Source organism: Blastomyces gilchristii (assembly GCF_000003855.2).
Source record: "Blastomyces gilchristii SLH14081 genomic scaffold supercont1.14, whole genome shotgun sequence".
In the NCBI taxonomy this organism is placed as follows: Eukaryota; Fungi; Ascomycota; class Eurotiomycetes; order Onygenales; family Ajellomycetaceae; genus Blastomyces; species Blastomyces gilchristii.
Genome location: NW_003101669.1, coordinates 434,398 through 451,240, shown reverse-complemented (window position 1 = coordinate 451,240; position 16,843 = coordinate 434,398). Strand labels below are relative to the sequence as shown.

Below are 16,843 nucleotides of genomic sequence, written 5' to 3'. Positions count from 1 at the left end.
TTTTGTATCTGTACTTGATTTGAAGGCGAATTTTGTATATAGCATTGTGTATAGTTACTCTGATGAGTGAGAGTGTCAGGTCACATGATCTGGCTTACTAATCCTTCCATCATATAACTTTCCACAAGCTAGCAACCTTTCAATCACACAAGCTTTACACCTTACACATGTAACCAGTTAGTTAATGAAAGGGGAAAAAAAAAAAAAAAACTATTGTAGTGAGTTGCGCTTGGCACAGTTAGTGCTCATTTAAAGTTCGTGGATTGAACTTGCTTAGTCATTGTTCGTGCCGGTCCTTTGTGATCTTTCTGCTTTGGGTCTAGCTCCATTTTTCCCCATGTCCTCACGTGAGTTAAACCGCAGATGGGACTCATTTACGTGAAAAGAATAGCACAAAATATCTAAATAGTAATACTGCCGGCTGCAGGCGACTTTCTCATTGCCTGTTCCACAGGAAATACAATCCTAATATTTCCTTTCCCTGCGTGAGTGCTGTGTTGTCCCTCAATCTCGGCTGAGCTGCGCCAGCCGAATGGTTGGTCGAGTGGAATTACTAACTTGTGTTTCAGCGTGTTTCTTATTCATTTACCTCGCAGGGCCTGACACTCCCTTAGTTTTCAATTATCGAACACCCATTTTTCTCCTCATCTGCTCCACCATATCAGGGCCTAGAAATAGATATCAACCGATTGGACTTTGCTTTATTGCCTGACACGCCATTCTTACGCTACGTACTCCTCCGAAGCCGTGTTTTGATTCCTCCCCCTGAATTTATCCGCACCACTCCAATAGCTCCAGCGACGCTAGCGAACGACATTCATAATGGGTGTCCAAGTCTCCAAGATCATGGGAAAGATCTTCGGGTCTAAAGAAATGCGCCTTCTCATGCTTGGCCTTGACGCTGCGGGGAAGACGAGTGAGTAATGCTATATCTCCGGCCGTAAAGCCTTCCCCTAATCCCTAAGTTTTACGGAGCTAATTGGCCTTGCGTTACAAGCAATCCTCTATAAATTAAAACTTAACCAAGACGTTACAACCATCCCTACCGTCGGATTCAACGTCGAGTCTGTTACCTATAAGAATGTCAAGTTCAACGTCTGGGATGTTGGTGGACAGGACAAGATTCGCCCTCTTTGGCGACATTACTTTTCTGGTATATCTGATGTTGCCATTCTAGCTAGGAATGGCCGTCAACTAACTTTGCGATCGCGGAATTGTAGGCACCCAGGGTCTCATTTTCGTTATTGACTCGAACGATCGTGCCCGCATCGACGAAGCACGCCAGGAACTTCATCGGATCATCTTGGATCGAGAGATGAAAGAGGCTTTGCTACTAGTTTTCGCAAATAAGCAAGATATTCCAGGAGGTAAGTCTAGCCTATATTTGGTTAACAAAATACTGCTGTTTCACTTTATTCCTGATGCTGATCACAACTTTCTTATCACAGCTATGACACCCCAGGAAGTCACTGACAAGCTCCAATTGACCCAGCTGAAGGACAAAGTGTGGTTTGTTGTCCCAAGTTGTGCGACCACAGGCGAAGGACTGTTCGAAGGCTTGGTACGCATTATTTTGTCCCCGCGCCCCCAATTTGGTAGCTAAATGTACAGAACTAACATTAATAACTAGGGCTGGCTCTCCAACAACGTTAAGTCTCAACCACAAAAGCAAATTAAATAAACTCCATCAGCTAATGTCCACGGCCTCATACCAACTCCTTGAACATCTACCTCGTGCACCCGCCGCTGTACACCTGATACTTTTCAGTATGCCTAGGGCATTATTTCTCTACCAGTGCTCGGCCCGAACCTTTTTCTCCGTCTACTTCTCTACCTTCCTTCTGTCATGAGTCAACGCAGCATTGACCACTTTTGTCTTTTCTTACTGTTCATTTTCGTTTTTCTATTTGCGATCCTCGTCACATGATATTTCCACCGTATGCATTTATTTTGTGTTTTCCTTGTTCACCCCGAAATTATTTTCCTTATGATATCCCCTTTGTTACTTTCATTTCTTTGTATGGGGTTCCCGTATGATATTTTCCACCCAATATATGGTTTTGTAATATTCATTTTCACTGATAATTAGACCATGGACGCTTAACAGAGCATATGGAAGATTTTTCAACCATGCGTGAAACACATCCAGTAAGCTACATTATATCAATCCAATGTCAGTCGATCGAAATTTCCGTTGTTTCAGTACTAAAATACAGGTGAGTTACCAGCAGGTCTGCCTCTGGACCATATCCCTTAAAACCCCAATCATAATATACTGTGACCAGTATCTCAAAATCAAACCCCGGAGTCACCCAACGCCGTACAACCCATGAAAAGAACAGAGATAAAATTGAATACATAACCTTTTATTTTCCAACATTCCTATATCTCTCTCTCGCCAGTCCACCTTCACCCCCCTCAATTCCATAGCCTTCCCCGATTTCCCCAACAACCCTAGCCGGCCTGCCTCCCACAACGCACCAACTCGGCACCACCATCCCCGGTGGCACCACCGCGCCGTCTAACACAACGACATAATCCTTCAGGATAGCCATAGACCCTATCACCGCTTCTTTTCCAATATGCACATGGTTGCCAACTGTGGCCGCCTCCACGACTGCCTTCTCCCCAACAAAAACATGGTCGCCAATTTTCAACGGGTAGAATGAATGCACACCACGATGTAGACGCGAGGGCGGGCGGAGGAGGCAGGAGCGTGAGAGGTATGTGTAGCGACCTATTGAGACGGCGACGGCAGGGCTAGCTGGCGCTGGGTTGGAGGATGTGGATACTTGGTGATCAGATTGCTGCCTGAATAGGTCACCGCGGATGCACACGTCGGCTTGGATGACTGTCTTGCCGCCGAGAATGATGTGTTGGGTTCCGTGTACTTGGGATCGGCGGGAGACCTTGTTTCCAGTGTCCTGCAGGCGGAAAGTTAGACGGGGTGAAGCTTAGTAATGGAAAGTGTGTGATAGTGTAAATTACAGTTTCTATGTATTCTCCCTTGACAGCCTTGGGAGGCATACTTGCGACGCCCCCTCTTGTTTTGGGGAGGAAATCGGAGGAGAACTGCGAGTCGGAGCCAGTGTTTTGTTACCAGCCAAGATATTTATTTTGCCGGCTCTTTGAGACAAAAGCTGCCCAGGCGGTGAAGAGTCGGTCCACGTGACGGACAGAGCCCTATCCCTTTTAACAAGGAACAAAGGTAACCTTGAAACGAATATCCTATTCATATTCAAGATAATGAGTTATGTCCGTTAGCTTCGGGCAATGTGCACGGTGGTCTTCTTTTAATTTCTACCGACAACCGCGATACCTACCTTAACCCGGTATTTCCCCGACCGTGGTCAAATCCGCGCGCAGATTTGTTTGCTAGCCCTACGGACGGGGTCTATCGTCGCTTGATTTCTGCGATTAAGCTAAATATCGTTGTATCTTTGGATCGTCCATTAATTCTTGGACTACCCGATTGTTGTCAGTTGGGTACTACTGTCGTCCTACGTACCAATGCATTTTCCCGTTCATTAAGCGCATGCAAACGTCACTCGTCAAAGTGCGTGAATGCCCACCACCCAGTCCCGAGTCCGCGAAGGCATCTGGACACGGACAGCAAACTTTTGCTCTCGGCTTTGAATACTTCAGCTGGTGGTGTGCACTAGTAGAGGAAGAAATCCTATCTTGTCTAAGCCCCTATAAAGAGGACCAACATTCCACTTTGTAACATGACCATTTACCATGCTACCAACCGGCACCATCCTTTCCAACACGATTCACCGACATTTATACGTGTCCTGAGAGTAGCTAAATTTCCAATTTCATGGCTCACCATGGCGTACTCTAGAATCGCGAACTGGCGGACCAACATCCTGTTGGTATCACTTCCAGTCAATGGATATTATCCACCCCTGATATACGCGGCGCCCTCTAGCACACTAGCTAGTGAGAAGCCTGTATTCACTATGCCAGACAACGCGGATCGAGGGGCCTTATTACTTCCAAATATCAAAGATCCCAAATCAATGAATGCGCAGCATGTGTGTCCAGGATATCTTGCGTCCGATGTCACCGAAACAACGCATGGTTTCACGGCCTCCTTATCTCTCTCTAGAAAGCCATGAAATGTCTATGGGACAGATGTGAACAAGTTGAATCTTACGGTCGAGTATCAATCCAAAGACAGGCTAAACGTCAATATCGTACCGGCCCATATATCCCGCTCCAATCAATTACATTATATCCTCCCCGATCATGTGGTTCCAAGGCCAAAGCCCAGCGAACCGTCGTATGCTCATAGCGGCGAGATAGATCTCAACTTCAGCTGGTCGAACGAACCCAGTTTTTCATTCAAAGTGACCCTCAGGAGCACAGGGGACGTGCTTTTTGAAACCACGGGAACGGTGTTGGTGTTTGAGAATCAATTAGTCGAGTTTGTCAGTTGGCTGCCTCCTGATTATAACCTTTATGGGCTAGGGGAACGCATCCATAGGTTGCGGCTTGGAAACAATTTCACAGCTACCATCTATGCAGCGGATGTAGGGGACCCGATCGATACGTATGTTACCATTATCTACCTATACATGCACCGTTGTGATTCGACATTTATTATATGTATAGCAATCTTTACGGCTCCCATCCTTTCTATCTCGACACTCGATATTTCGAAGTTCCAAAGGATGATAAGCTAATCCCTGCTACGGACAATGAGCATGATCCTTCACGGACGTACGTATCGCAACTCTCACGGGGTATTCTTACAAAATGCTCATGGGCATGAAATTCTCCTTCAACCTGACAGCCTCACCTAGCGAACTTTGGGTGGCAGTATTGATCTGTACTTCTATTCGGGCCCATCTCAACCTGAAGTGACAAGAAGTTTTCAATTCAGTATGATTGGGCTCCCACCATTACAGCAATATTATACTTTCGGATTTCATCAGTACCGTTGGGGCTACAAAAGTTGGACGGAGCTAGAAGACGTGGTGTCCAACTTTGAGAAGTTGAAATTCCGCTCGAAACCATTTGGTGAGAAAATCGTCTGTTCGGCTCCAGTGGATAAAAGCAGGGCTAATCCTAAAGTATAGGTCTGATATCCATTTTATGAAAGGCTATCGCGATTTCGAGTTTGACCCTAACAATTATCCCATCCCAGAAGGGCAGAAATTCGTCTCCACCCTTCACCAAAAAGACTTGCACTGGATTCCGATGGTGGATGCAGCATCTACATCCCTAACCCTGAAACCCCCGCCGATGCGTATGCCGAGAATATCCCAAAATTACGTTTTTCCCTCCATTGATCGTTGAATAGGTACAAAACATTCGAGAGAGGAAACGCTTCAGATATATTTCTCCGAAACCCGGATGGCAGCGTTTACATTGGCGCGGTATGGCCGGGATATACCGTGTTCCCTGGTTTTTCCGCTTCAGGTTCCCGAGAATGGTGGTCAACTGAGCTAAAAGAATTTTTCAATAAAGTTCCATATGACGGGATCTGGATTGATATGAATGAAGTCTCTTCCTTCTGCGTTGGTAGCTGTGGTTCGGGAAACCTTACTCTCAACCCAGTCCATCCGCCTTTCCAACTACCGGGAGAACGTGGCAATGTGATTTATGATTATCCCGAGGGCTTCAATATTACCAACGCAACCGAAGCCGCGTCCGCGTCTTCTGCTTCCCTAGAACAAGCTTCCAAAACTGTGGGTACCCCAGGAGCACCACAACCAGGAGGCCAGATTACTTTCGCACCACTCCCATTCTAGGAGTTCGGAACGTTAACCAGCCTCCGTACGTTATAAATCATGTTCAGGGTGATCTAGCAGTTCATGCAGTATCACCAAATGCCACAAGTGCCGACGGAACCCTCGAATATGATATCCACAACCTGTTCGGACATCAACTTCTGAGCGCGACTTATCATGGTCTCTTGGAGGTCTTTCCAAACAGGCGACCTTTTATTATCGGCCGATCTACATTCTCGGGAAGCGGGAAATGGGCTGGCCACTGGGGGGGCGACAACCAGTCCCGGTGGGCTTATATGTTCTTTTCCATCCCTCAAGGCTTGTCATTCTCCCTCTTCGGCATCCCGATGTTTGGCGTCGATACGTATGGGTTCAACGGCAACAGTGACGAGGAGCTGTGCAACCGATAGATGCAACTTTCAGCTTTCTTCCCATTCTACCGCAACCACAACGTCCTCTCGACCGTATCGCAGGAGCCCTATGTGTGGTCATCGGTCATCAAGGCCACCAAATCAGCAATGGCAATCTGGTACGCATACATGTATACGCTCTTCCATCAAGCACACACGACGGGCTCAACCGTCATGAGAGCCTTGGCTTGGGAATTTCCTAATGACCTAAGTCTAGCATCAGCGGACCGTCAGTTCCTCCTCGGTCCTTCCCTTATGGTAATCCCAGTTCTGAAGCCTCAAGCTACAGCTGTGGACGGTGAGATCTGGTATGATTGGTATGCCCACACACCGTTCAAGGCAATAGCAGTCAAAAACTCCACCATTGATGCCCCACTCGGCCACATCCCCCTTTACGTTCGTGGTGGAAGCGTCCCTCCAATGCACGAGCCAGCCCTAACAACACGAGCCGCGCGGAATTCTCCATGGTCTCTTCTCGTCGTATTGGATAGAGAATCCAGAGCAAAGGGACAGATATATATCGACGACGGAGAGAGCGTTAAACCTAATTCAACTTTATTAATCCATCTCACTGTGGAGGGGAATAGCATACATGCCGTCTCCAATCGGTCGTATGAAGATACAAACTGCCTTGATAGATTACAAGCTCATCGGCATGCGGGGTTACGTTCAACGACCATAAACTCCCTTACGAGTTTGTGGCATATAATAAGACATCGCGTGTCTTGGCCGTTACTAAACTGAAAGAGTTTATGAATGGGAAGTATACGTGGAGTGAGGATTGGGTGCTGAGGTGGTGATGGCGGGCCTGACTCGTCAAAAGGAATTCAATCGGTAAGAATTTATCCTGAAATATGATTACTAGTGTATTGAATCTCCAGGCCGATCTGGGATTTAGGCAGTGAGCTAGTGGGCAAGCTAGGGGCTTTGGCCTCTATAAGTCCCCTAGGACTCCCTATCCTTTAATTAAGAGATGGAATCGCAATACTTATGATTTTCTTTGCAAAACAGTATTTTAACATTGAAGGCTCGAGGGCTGATAATATTGTCAACTTGTAGATTCCGAGAAATGCCAGATGCCTGTAATAGAATGTTCGATTCCAAAAGAACAACTTAGCGATATGCTATCATCGATAAAAATATGCGACTAGTTCATCGTAGGCCTTTTGTGACTCATCTTCCCCTGGTAGCTTCCCTACGAGCTGGAGTCGTAGTTGTTGAGCCTCAGCCTTGAGTCGATTGCCTTCTTCAATCTGGCCGACATCACATAAGACCTCTGCGAGCTGGTATTTTGTTCGCGCAATTTCGGGCCGTGTGTCTATGGCGTGTTTATTTGTATGTATCTTAAGTGACAGCCGAAGATAATCGCTGTATACACGGGTCAAAGAGAGGCCTCGCAAACATTCGGGTCGTGAAACTTACATTGCCATTCCGTACTCGCCTTGTTCTCGTAGGAACCAGGCAATTTTGTTGTAACAGGCTGCGGTCTTGTGGTGAGTTATCCCAAGTACTAGTTGATGCACTATCATGCTTTGGGCGTAGAGATCAAACGCGGCGTCAAAATTTCCCTTGTCGATGAGAACATTTGCAAGAGCTGACATGGCCCAGGATTTCCTGTGTCGAAGATGTTACTTGGCGCTCCAGAGGAAATTTGGGTTTAGACATACTGTGCAAAAGGTGCCCCCGTCACTTCTTCCAGCTTTTTGATAATGTCAAGGCTCTTCTGGTATGCGGCAGTGGCTTTGTCAAATTCCTCCACCATCCACCAGCAGCGACCGATATTCATGTAATTCAAAGATAGTAGTTGCATCTGATCATCTGCGTACTTGGGCGATCCTTCTCGAATCGCAATGGCCCTTTCATGCAAGCGGATGGCACCGAGCGGATTCGTGCCGGCGATAAAGACACCGATATCCATGTAGGAGTTAGCTAATTGAGGGTGATGTTTGTCGAGCACTTTGGCAGCAACTGCTTTCTCCTTGATCTCTAATGACCTCTTGGCAAATTCGACTGCCTTATCCGCCTGGGTTAGTTCGTTGTGTATGTCAGCCTGTAGGCTATACAGGTCAGCCAGCAGCAGGCCGTGGTCCTGGAGATCAGCCCGGTTGTAAGCGGACTCTGCTGAGCCAACAATGGAGAAGCTAAGATCGAACCGACCCCTCTCAAAGAGATACCTATATCAGGATTAACAAGGTAAATTTCTGCAAAGGGTGGGATAGTGTCGTAAAAGTCATCAACTTACCATGCACAGCAGTAAAGGAGTTCAATAAAGTCATAAGAGAGTGTTAAAGTGACTTGCTCTGATAAGTTGCAATAGCGATCATTGAATGCTAGCACATGCGGTACGTATTTTTCACATTCCCCCCACTTTTCGTTCATATGGCTACGTGCTTCGCTCTGTAGAGGAAAATATTGGTGGAGCATGGCCACCGCACTTTGGAAAGCAACTTGGGCCCTGGCTACATCTGAATCGAACTCCTCTGCGATTGTATAGGCAACAATTCTATGAAGTCGTAGATTTGGTTCGTCCTCCAATTTGTCTATAAGGGAGTAGCGGCCCAAGTCTCGCATAATCCCATGACGGCTTATAATGTCAGCCAAGTAAGGTATCCTATTTTGCTTATCTTCTAGTAGTGTCTCTGGAATTCTGTCGGGATCAAAAAAGGAGAGCATGCCCAGGGCCCACAGGGAATCAATGCTGAGTTTTGAAAATATAACTGCAAATGCCGTCGCGGTGGTGTGCGAATAGCCAGGGGCAGAAAATTCATTGGGTGTCGCCAGTAATTGTCGCCGCTTCGTAGAGTCGGCATATGCTTCCCGGAATTGCGAGATACTGCACTTTGACTCCCGTATATAGGAGGCCATTTGCTTAATGGTGAGGGTGTGGTGCCCAAAAGACTCAGTGATTTGCTTGGCTTCATCATCTTGAACTCGGACACCACCGAGCTGCTCACGAAAATATATCGAGCTTTCTTCTGGGGAAAAGGGTTTGACTTCCATTCCCATATCTAGTTGGGACCCAGACGCAGGATTCTGGCTTGTCACAAGCACCGCACCACGATCCGAGGAAGGCCAGAACTGGTTAATGATTAATAGGTCATCCGCATTGTCCAGGACGAGTAGCCAAGGCTCGACTAATAATAGCGTCAGAACCATACCCACACGATCAACTAGGAAGATATCCAACATGACTGACCTGTGCGTATAAACCATTGATTGACAAGTTTCACAATCGCCCGCTGATTCTTTATCGTTGTCCCATCAGAGAGGTTTAGTTCCCTTGCAATATCAGTGAAACCCTGAAACAGCTTCTCAGTACTACTAGCCGAAACCCAAAAGATAGCACGGAACATTTTCTTGCTCCTGTACACGAACTCCGTCGCAATTTGGGATTTGCCAATTCCTGCAAGACCATACAAAGCGAACGATTGTAGTCTCGGTGTAGCGTCCATAGCGGGAAATAATTGTTTAGAGATAGCCTGCAAGATATCACGTCGCCCAAAAAAACGGTTGTTCCGGGGATATATATTTAAGTAGATGGGTCGATCAAGCGTGCCTGAACTTCTGAGTCTGGTTGATACCTTGGCGGCTTCAAGCCCGCGATCTGCGGTAATTAGTGCTCTACGCCTATCAACTATCGCCGGGCTCGAAAAGGCGAAAACGGAACCATCTGCGAACTGAGAAGGTTGGTCTAAGGATACCTCGAGCTTGCTTTTTACTGGAATCATCTGAGAGTTACCACCTGGAGAAAGTTATTATCATTTAGAACTGTTAGTAGGGGTTTATTGGTACGTAGTGGACATACATACACCTTGATTGGGGCCGAACACATGTCTTTGGCTCCTGTACCGGGAGAGATCTTATCAACTCTTTTGCATATGCAGCAGCTGCAGCCGCAGCATAGGGGCCCCAACGATCATTTTTATGAGAATCCGAATAGTCACTGATTCCCCGAATGACTAGGCAGTCCAGTCCATTCATCAAGCCAGCAGCTTCCATTTCGAAACATAAAATCCCGTACCGCTGTTGAATTGTATCCCGCTCCACAGCATCCTTTATGACCACGTCTCCAGAAGCAATAAGGCCGTAATGAACAACCGGGTCGAGGTTACCACGTGAGGGTCGGTGTTTTGTCTTGGTCAGGTCACATTCGTCACAATGTCCCTTGCCGCTAGCATGGGAGTATTCTGCAACGAATAGCCGATCAAGCTCCTCGCCTTGGTACTCAAAGATCTCTCCGAGCTTCTGGTGCTGCTGTATCATACTAGCCAGATGATAGGGCAAGGAGGATTCATGTAGCCGGTGTTGTGATTTGAGATACGCCACCGCATTCAGTAACATTTGGGGTGGTTTATTCAAAAAGCCTGTGCACTGGAATCCCTCGCCGTCTATTATCTTTCCGAACCGGTAGTTTAGGACACCACCATGCCCATCAGAAGGCTGGCTAACCACAACATCTCCAAGTCGGATATCATGGTCATCACTCGGAGCTCCTCCCCCGATTCCCACCACGAGAGTAAATTTCAGAGCCGAGAAGGTCCGTTGCATTTGTTCGGCCACTCTTGTTGCTGATGTGGTGCCATGTAGACCGGCAGGGAGACATGCGATGACAGTATAATACGATGCGATTCGGCCAACGGTGTATATGTTATCGTCGCTGGGTGGCTGCGGGGGGCATGGGTAACGTTCATCCAGCATCGCTTCAGCCACCACCAATTCATCTTGAAGGGCACAGATCCACCCTATCGTGTAGTCGGTTGTAGCTGGAGTATTGCCCGAAGCCATTTCTGAGCGATCCGCTGTATTTTCAAGACTGGATTTGAAGAGTGCTTGGAATATGAGGGGTTGAAGAAGGATTCTGGGGTTTAGTCTACGTTGAGAGAATCTAAATCCCACTATGCGCAATGTAGATGGAAGTCATGGAGGGGAGGAGGTGGGGATCACATTGTCATCAATATTAAGACGGCAACCCTTTTCAGATTAAGAGGAAATCAGACTGGCAGAAAATCTAAGGCTGTGCTTGAAACTTCACAGTCCATAATCCGAGCCGCATCATCAGCCAATCAATTTTTATGACCGTGCACAGAGTGAGCCACGTTGGAGTGGGGAGTACACTTATACTGGCTACCCCACTTGGCGATTTCAAATTGAGACGGATGCGTTTTGGTGAAGCGATCAGTAAGAACGAATCAGAGAATCTAAACCGTCATCTTGGGGGCCCGAGAGCCAAATCCATTTATCCTGGTCTTCGACTGCACAATATCCTAACAAAAGCAGCCACGGTGTGGGGGCCTACAGCCCCTACACCTAATCCCCGCCAGCAATCTGGATAGGACCTTATCGTACCATGTATGGAATGTACTTTGTCCTTGCAATCTTCGCCATAAGCCGCCAAATCCATCCACTAGTTATTATTTGAATCTATAGCTAGAAATTTCACAATCACTGAGAGAAAAAAAAAAAAAGAAAAAAAAGAAAAATAGTTACCGACGCTTTGGTAAAGAGCCGAAACCTAGTCCATGTATTGAAATGTCCAAAAGAAGAAGCCCTAGCCGCAAGAGCCTAGAGAATGTTTTCCTGAAGTAAGACACGTTGATTCGACGGTATTTGTCCCGTAGAATCCCGGGGAGCATCGTTGGTCTCGGTTACTTTTAAATCAAAAGCAGTGCGCCCAACATATACCGACTTTGAGAGGTTCGCAGCTTCCATAGTATTCTTTATAAAGGAGGTAAAGGCAGCATCGGTACCTCTAGCTCCTACAAGCCCAAGGGCTACCGGGAGCCACTCCTCTCTCTGTGTCACTCGAGAGTGATAGGACGTTTGGCCAACTATCGAGCATTAGTCGCTAACTACGGACTACTGCACTAGAAATGTGACGTACTGGGTAATATGACCTCAGGGGCTCCTGCGTAAACAGAAATGAAATAGAAAAACCAGCCTTCGCCAGTCCAAGATGGGCGTCTGCAGGCCAATCAGCGAAGGTTAAGAGAGAGAGAGAGAGAGAAGTGGAATGCTTACTCTCGATATTCGTCTCTAAAACTGGGTTCCCCTTTTGTCCATGGCAGGACCAAGATGCTTTCAGAGCAGCCATTTTCGTCGGCTAACATCACATTCTGTTCAAACCATCTCCGGAAGATTTCAATCTCCTTTTGCCCCCGTTTCTGCGACTCCAGTGTCTGCTTTGGCAAAAACTCCCTTTCGCAGTGTTAGAATATCGTCGCAGCCAATTAGTTGATAAAGAAAAGAGGCAAACCACATTTTCCATTGTAATTGGGGATTTACTGGAGGAGAATGGCCAAACACGCTGCTATATTCCGAGTGGAAGTTCTTGAGCATTCTCCATTGATCTGGAGCGGATGCAGAGACAAAGGTCGTTTTGAAGTAATCATCGATAGAAACGTCCGTTCCAACCGGATTTGTTTCCGCCCAGAGTCCGCTTAGACTAATACTGGTTCGCTTCGTGCCAATAGCATTCTCGAGCTTTCCGATAACGCTTTCAAACACAGCGGAACTCGCCATATCTTCAACTGGCCAGTATTCGTTGGGGTATATAATTCGTGTGGGCTTCTGTTGAAGTGTGAGCAGGAATGTGCAAGTGCATACTTCAATTATCTTACCTTGAAACAGGAGTGGATCTCTGCATGTTGGTTATAAAGCACCGAAGAGGCAGCTGTAAGAGTTTCGATATTTCTCGTGAATATCCCAAATGTATCGAAATTTTTGGAGAATGGGATGACGCCTTTGTTGTCGATTGCATCTGTGGATGGCCTGATCGCAAATAGTCCATGAACAGCGGCTGGAGCCCGAACACTGCCGCTGCCTACCGTGGTGTATTCAGTGAGAAATTAATCCAATTAGTATGCCTGATAAGTGGAACACTACTTACAATCAGTGCCAGTAGACAAATCTAGCCAGTCATAGGCAGCCACCGCTGCACCGCTGCCTGAGCTACTTGCACTTGGAGTTTGATATCCATCTGCTCGAGGATTCCACGGCGCATGGTAGTCCACCCAGTCGCCAGTGGCCCATTCACTCTCTCCAAACTGGGTCGACTTCAATTTGCCAATCACGATGGCCCCATGATCTAGCAAGCGTTGAACTCCAGTGGCACTTTTATCTCGAGGCCCATAGAGTCGAGCATATGCACGCGATGATCCTGTGGTTTTGATCCCCCGTACATCTTGTGTGTCTTTCACTGCGATTCGCAGTCCTGCCAATGGTTTTTCCTCGGTGGGTGCATAGTAAAAGCGTGAAGGAACACCGATAGTCAACGCTAGTGGATGTTCTTCCGTGAATACAGATATGTTGAGTGAATTGTACCTGTTGAAACAAGTCAACAGAGTTAGAGATATTCGAATAACATTTCCACTTACAGATATGGATCACTTGGTGACTGAATTGTTGCGCTCATGAATGCTCCCGCTGTATCAGGATATAACCTGTGCACTTTGTGCAGCTGACCAGCATTACAGAAATAAGGAGCAAAGTGCAAGTCTAGAGATTCCGGGTTGTCTGCGGATAAAACTTGGCTGCCCCAAGTATCAAGTGTCTGCTGCGCCGCAGGGCTGATCTGGAACGTTCGGTAAGGGGGCTGGGGAAGAAAGATGATGTAGCGTAGAAAGCTGTATGTCCATACATCATCTTTGGAAAGCTTCCTTCGGATCTCAATGAGATACTCTGGGGTGATCGGAACATCGGTGGCGCGAATGACGGTACAGGGGCCTGAAACAGGCACGCTCTCGGAAAACCTGCGCGTATCCTAACAGAGTCATAAAGTTACCCAGTGTCCCTTCCCTCGCACGGTAAATGAAAGCGATGGATTATCTACCTTGGATGATGGGGACACGAAATAAGTGGCTTCATCAAGAGTGAAAACAGATGGAGGCTGCTGAACGACGAGGTTCATCTGGTCCGGTTTTCCCAGAACGGCGACGCCTAGGCAGAAGAGGGAGAGTGTAAGAATGAGCAAAAGACCAGCTGAGCGAGCGCTTTCTAACGGTGCCATATTCAAAGCTCCCAAACGACTAAACTAGCTCACCTCCAACGCAGATATGTATATATATATGTATATATATATATATATACTTGGTTGGCTTTTACCTAGGATCAGGTAGTAGCTAGTTTAGGGAATGTAGCCAGGTAAGTTTGTAGTAAGTGGTGGTGGTCACATGATGATGCTCACGAACCTTGGAACCTTGGCACGGATGGGGCCGCGAAAGACCGGGAAAGACCCACAAAGACCCGCCCGCGCCGACTGTTGAGAATGCTTATTTTAACGTGTTTTGATACTTTGGTAGGATATTGGTATAGTATAGAGACGGGAGCACTGTTACTAGATTAGGCTATGTACTGCGCAAAAACCAATAATATATATATATACATATATATATACTAGCGCAGACTCCACTGGGCTCGGGGCCGAGGCACTAACTACCAGGGCACACTACACTGTGTCGTAAAATTAACTCAGTTGGCACTTACTGCGTAGTTAGTTGCCGGAAGCCTGCCTGGACCGTTCGTTGGATTGCCTGCTGATTCCAGTCGAAGTGGGGAGTCTCTATGGGCGGGGAAAACACAAGGCTAAAAATGCGCCCACTTTTAAATACTGAGTAGTTACCTACCATCTGTTGTTTCATTTCTTTGCTCTGGTAGAATAGTTATTGCTTGCCAGTACGATTACAGACTGACACCAACGCTGCTCCGCAACCATTCGAAAATATCCCCCCCACCAGCAACAAACCCAAAGAGATCGCTTGCTTGCTCCTACGTATTGCTATGTCTACAAATCCAAATCCAAGAACGGGCACGTCTTTGCCAGCTCTGGTCCAGCTCACCGTAAAGACCGACCCGTGGGATATTGACGGCAAGCCTGAACTGGGCCCTTCCCACCAACCCTGGAGAGCATACTGGCCACCAGATATCACCGCTGTCAGTGAACGGGAGTTATCTGCTAAGCCATGGCTTACATGGAAACATGATCCCATGAAGATGAACAATAAGCCCTGGTATGACTGGGTCCGCCCAGACTTGGATCCAGAACCATCAGACGGGTGGTGCCCCCCGGAATGTGTATATTGCGGCGGAAGAGGCTGTGTAAGATCTTTTCTTTCTATTACTTCACATTGGCGAAACAATCTTGTTTGGCGAAACATCCTTTGAGCGTCTAATAATATAATTATAGGGTCCCCGCTCGACTGGTGCTGAAGGGGCTTAGGAACGGTTTATTATACGAGGGAATGGTCAGAGGCTTCAAGCTCGTTCAATTGATATTGCGTTTTGTCTTTTATGTTTGTTATTACCTACATATACGCACCCCCAGAAACTGAACAGGATAGTTGGTACCTTGCACTTGCACGTACACTACGATTGGAAGAATCGTTGTCCGTAATTCAATGAAGAGAGAGACACTCCTTGAAATACAATATACGAAAAACCCCTGAATTCCTCAACTCAACCCTTTTTCAGTCATTGGCCTCATTCATTTTTGTAGAAGACGTATGTCCTGACTTCAATACTTTCTCTAAAGAACGGGTTTTCCGGATCACGATTCGGATATAGAAACGATACATGCGGAGCATCTTTGCAGCCGTTAGCTCATATCATCTTAGGAGTCCGCTTAATACTAACATTGCGCAACTTTATCATTTATGATAGCCTCGGAATCAAAACACTTGAATATTAAGGCTTCGGTTGCGAGCTGTCCCTCCATGTAATACCATCGGTGTTTGGGATTAGCCCAGAAATTGTAAGTCTCTCCTAGGTAATCAGGGAAGACAATATCTGTCGGCACTCGATCCTCTGGTGCCACAGTACGATAGTCACACAGGGCGAGCGGTGCATCCTCGACTGGACCAACTAGCGGCTTCCAAAAGCTGAGTATAATTAGTGAGTCGGACAAGGAGCCAATAGATGAAACACTTGGAGGTGGAGGACACTAAATGACCTACTTCAGTATTTGGATCCGACACCCGCGATACCTTTCTGCCAAGTCAGGATGAAAATGGCCCAGTCTTCGCATTGCGGCCCTAGCACTCTCATCTGTAGATGTTTTGTTGATTAGAGACCAATATTGGTATAGGATATGGAAACCTTACCACAATGAACCGATCTGAATGGCTGTGCTTTCCCTGGTTGGCCCCTATGATTGGGAGGTAAGGTTGGATCTCTTCGCCGAACCTGTGACATTCAGTCAAAAGCTGGTCAAAACAGGGGAAGTTTGGGATGCTGAAGCTAAGGCAGCAAGTACTTGATAATCCCAAGCCAGGACATAGTCTGCATTCAACTCTGTGGTCAAAAAGTTTTCTACCTCCTTGAGGAAAGTTCCCTCAATTGCCGCAGGGGAAGCGAAACTCTGGTAGTCAACTGTTGTCTCAAAATCTTTGTACTGAAACCCGGTGGTGTCAAGAGTGAAGAGATCTTCGTGGCCACGAACATCGGTGATGCAAACTTCACGACGGCAGTAAATAACGTTTGATTGTCGCTGTCCGGGTTCAGATGGAGGAAAGTTGAGAAAAAAAGGTTTCTCTTTTTCATACAGAGGTAGACGCTCGGTGTAGAATATTAGGGAAACAAGCTGGGAAGGATTGAACTTATCGATTTCGGCTTGTTCCACCGGTGGTTTCGACGATAGCTCAAATTCTTTGGAAACGCCAGCCATGTTTTTTTATGTTGGTAGTGATAACCAAGCTCATCAAG

The 16,843-nt window shown here is 46.9% G+C and overlaps 8 protein-coding genes across 8 annotated transcripts; 4 read left to right on the top strand and 4 right to left on the bottom strand.

Annotated features, from left to right (window-relative positions):
• The first annotated feature begins 347 nt into the window (after positions 1-347).
• BDBG_06558 (ADP-ribosylation factor 6) lies at positions 348-2,196 on the top strand. Its single transcript, XM_002623073.2, has 6 exons — positions 348-485; positions 570-916; positions 998-1,153; positions 1,221-1,367; positions 1,449-1,561; positions 1,631-2,196. Exons 2-6 carry the CDS (start codon positions 823-825, stop codon positions 1,679-1,681), a joined length of 561 nt encoding a protein of 186 aa, XP_002623119.1. The 5' UTR covers positions 348-485; positions 570-822; the 3' UTR covers positions 1,682-2,196.
• On the bottom strand, positions 1,610-3,248 carry BDBG_06557 (dynactin 5). The gene is made up of 2 exons (XM_002623072.2): positions 2,989-3,248; positions 1,610-2,924 (listed from the first exon to the last, which is right to left on the bottom strand). Exons 1-2 carry the CDS (start codon positions 3,025-3,027, stop codon positions 2,367-2,369), a joined length of 597 nt encoding a protein of 198 aa, XP_002623118.1. The 5' UTR covers positions 3,028-3,248; the 3' UTR covers positions 1,610-2,366.
• Positions 3,249-3,830: 582 nt separating this feature from the next.
• BDBG_17409 (uncharacterized protein) lies at positions 3,831-6,148 on the top strand (the record flags this gene model as incomplete). Its single annotated transcript, XM_031725137.1, has 7 exons — positions 3,831-4,083; positions 4,138-4,555; positions 4,618-4,725; positions 4,826-5,025; positions 5,108-5,254; positions 5,341-5,696; positions 5,807-6,148. 7 exons carry the CDS (start codon positions 3,831-3,833, stop codon positions 6,146-6,148), a joined length of 1,824 nt encoding a protein of 607 aa, XP_031579489.1.
• Positions 6,149-6,892, top strand: BDBG_17408 (alpha-glucosidase; the record flags this gene model as incomplete). The annotated part of the gene is made up of 1 exon (XM_031725136.1): positions 6,149-6,892. One exon carries the CDS (start codon positions 6,149-6,151, stop codon positions 6,890-6,892), a length of 744 nt encoding a protein of 247 aa, XP_031579488.1.
• A 383-nt stretch (positions 6,893-7,275) lies between these two features.
• Positions 7,276-10,933, bottom strand: BDBG_06555 (pfs domain-containing protein; the record flags this gene model as incomplete). The annotated part of the gene is made up of 6 exons (XM_002623070.1): positions 7,276-7,516; positions 7,571-7,762; positions 7,816-8,322; positions 8,391-9,282; positions 9,345-9,890; positions 9,958-10,933. The coding sequence occupies 6 exons, from the start codon at positions 10,931-10,933 to the stop codon at positions 7,276-7,278; spliced, it is 3,354 nt and encodes a 1,117-aa protein (XP_002623116.1).
• Positions 10,934-11,710: 777 nt separating this feature from the next.
• Positions 11,711-14,153, bottom strand: BDBG_06554 (amidase; the record flags this gene model as incomplete). Its single annotated transcript, XM_002623069.2, has 8 exons — positions 11,711-11,976; positions 12,030-12,109; positions 12,167-12,343; positions 12,405-12,715; positions 12,766-12,968; positions 13,035-13,468; positions 13,522-13,907; positions 13,977-14,153. 8 exons carry the CDS (start codon positions 14,151-14,153, stop codon positions 11,711-11,713), a joined length of 2,034 nt encoding a protein of 677 aa, XP_002623115.1.
• A 348-nt stretch (positions 14,154-14,501) lies between these two features.
• BDBG_06553 (uncharacterized protein) lies at positions 14,502-15,851 on the top strand. Its single transcript, XM_031722655.1, has 2 exons — positions 14,502-15,241; positions 15,330-15,851. Exons 1-2 carry the CDS (start codon positions 14,924-14,926, stop codon positions 15,360-15,362), a joined length of 351 nt encoding a protein of 116 aa, XP_031579487.1. The 5' UTR covers positions 14,502-14,923; the 3' UTR covers positions 15,363-15,851.
• On the bottom strand, positions 15,771-16,805 carry BDBG_06552 (uncharacterized protein; the record flags this gene model as incomplete). The annotated part of the gene is made up of 3 exons (XM_031722654.1): positions 15,771-16,082; positions 16,243-16,344; positions 16,395-16,805. The coding sequence occupies 3 exons, from the start codon at positions 16,803-16,805 to the stop codon at positions 15,771-15,773; spliced, it is 825 nt and encodes a 274-aa protein (XP_031579486.1).
• Between the last annotated feature and the right edge of the window lie 38 nt (positions 16,806-16,843).

Excerpts from the sequence above, each read along its gene's own strand:
- BDBG_06558 (XM_002623073.2), top strand. The coding sequence starts at position 823 with ATGGGTGTCCAAGTCTCCAAGATCATGGGAAAGATCTTCGGGTCTAAA. Across the intron at positions 1,368-1,448 it reads TAAGCAAGATATTCCAGGAG|CTATGACACCCCAGGAAGTC; the intron begins GTAAGTCTAGCC and ends TTCTTATCACAG. Across the intron at positions 1,562-1,630 it reads AAGGACTGTTCGAAGGCTTG|GGCTGGCTCTCCAACAACGT; the intron begins GTACGCATTATT and ends ATTAATAACTAG.
- BDBG_06557 (XM_002623072.2), bottom strand. The coding sequence starts at position 3,027 with ATGCCTCCCAAGGCTGTCAAGGGAGAATACATAGAAACT. Across the intron at positions 2,925-2,988 it reads AGGGAGAATACATAGAAACT|GACACTGGAAACAAGGTCTC; the intron begins GTAATTTACACT and ends TTCCGCCTGCAG.
- BDBG_06553 (XM_031722655.1), top strand. The coding sequence starts at position 14,924 with ATGTCTACAAATCCAAATCCAAGAACGGGCACGTCTTTGCCAGCTCTG. Across the intron at positions 15,242-15,329 it reads ATTGCGGCGGAAGAGGCTGT|GGTCCCCGCTCGACTGGTGC; the intron begins GTAAGATCTTTT and ends ATATAATTATAG.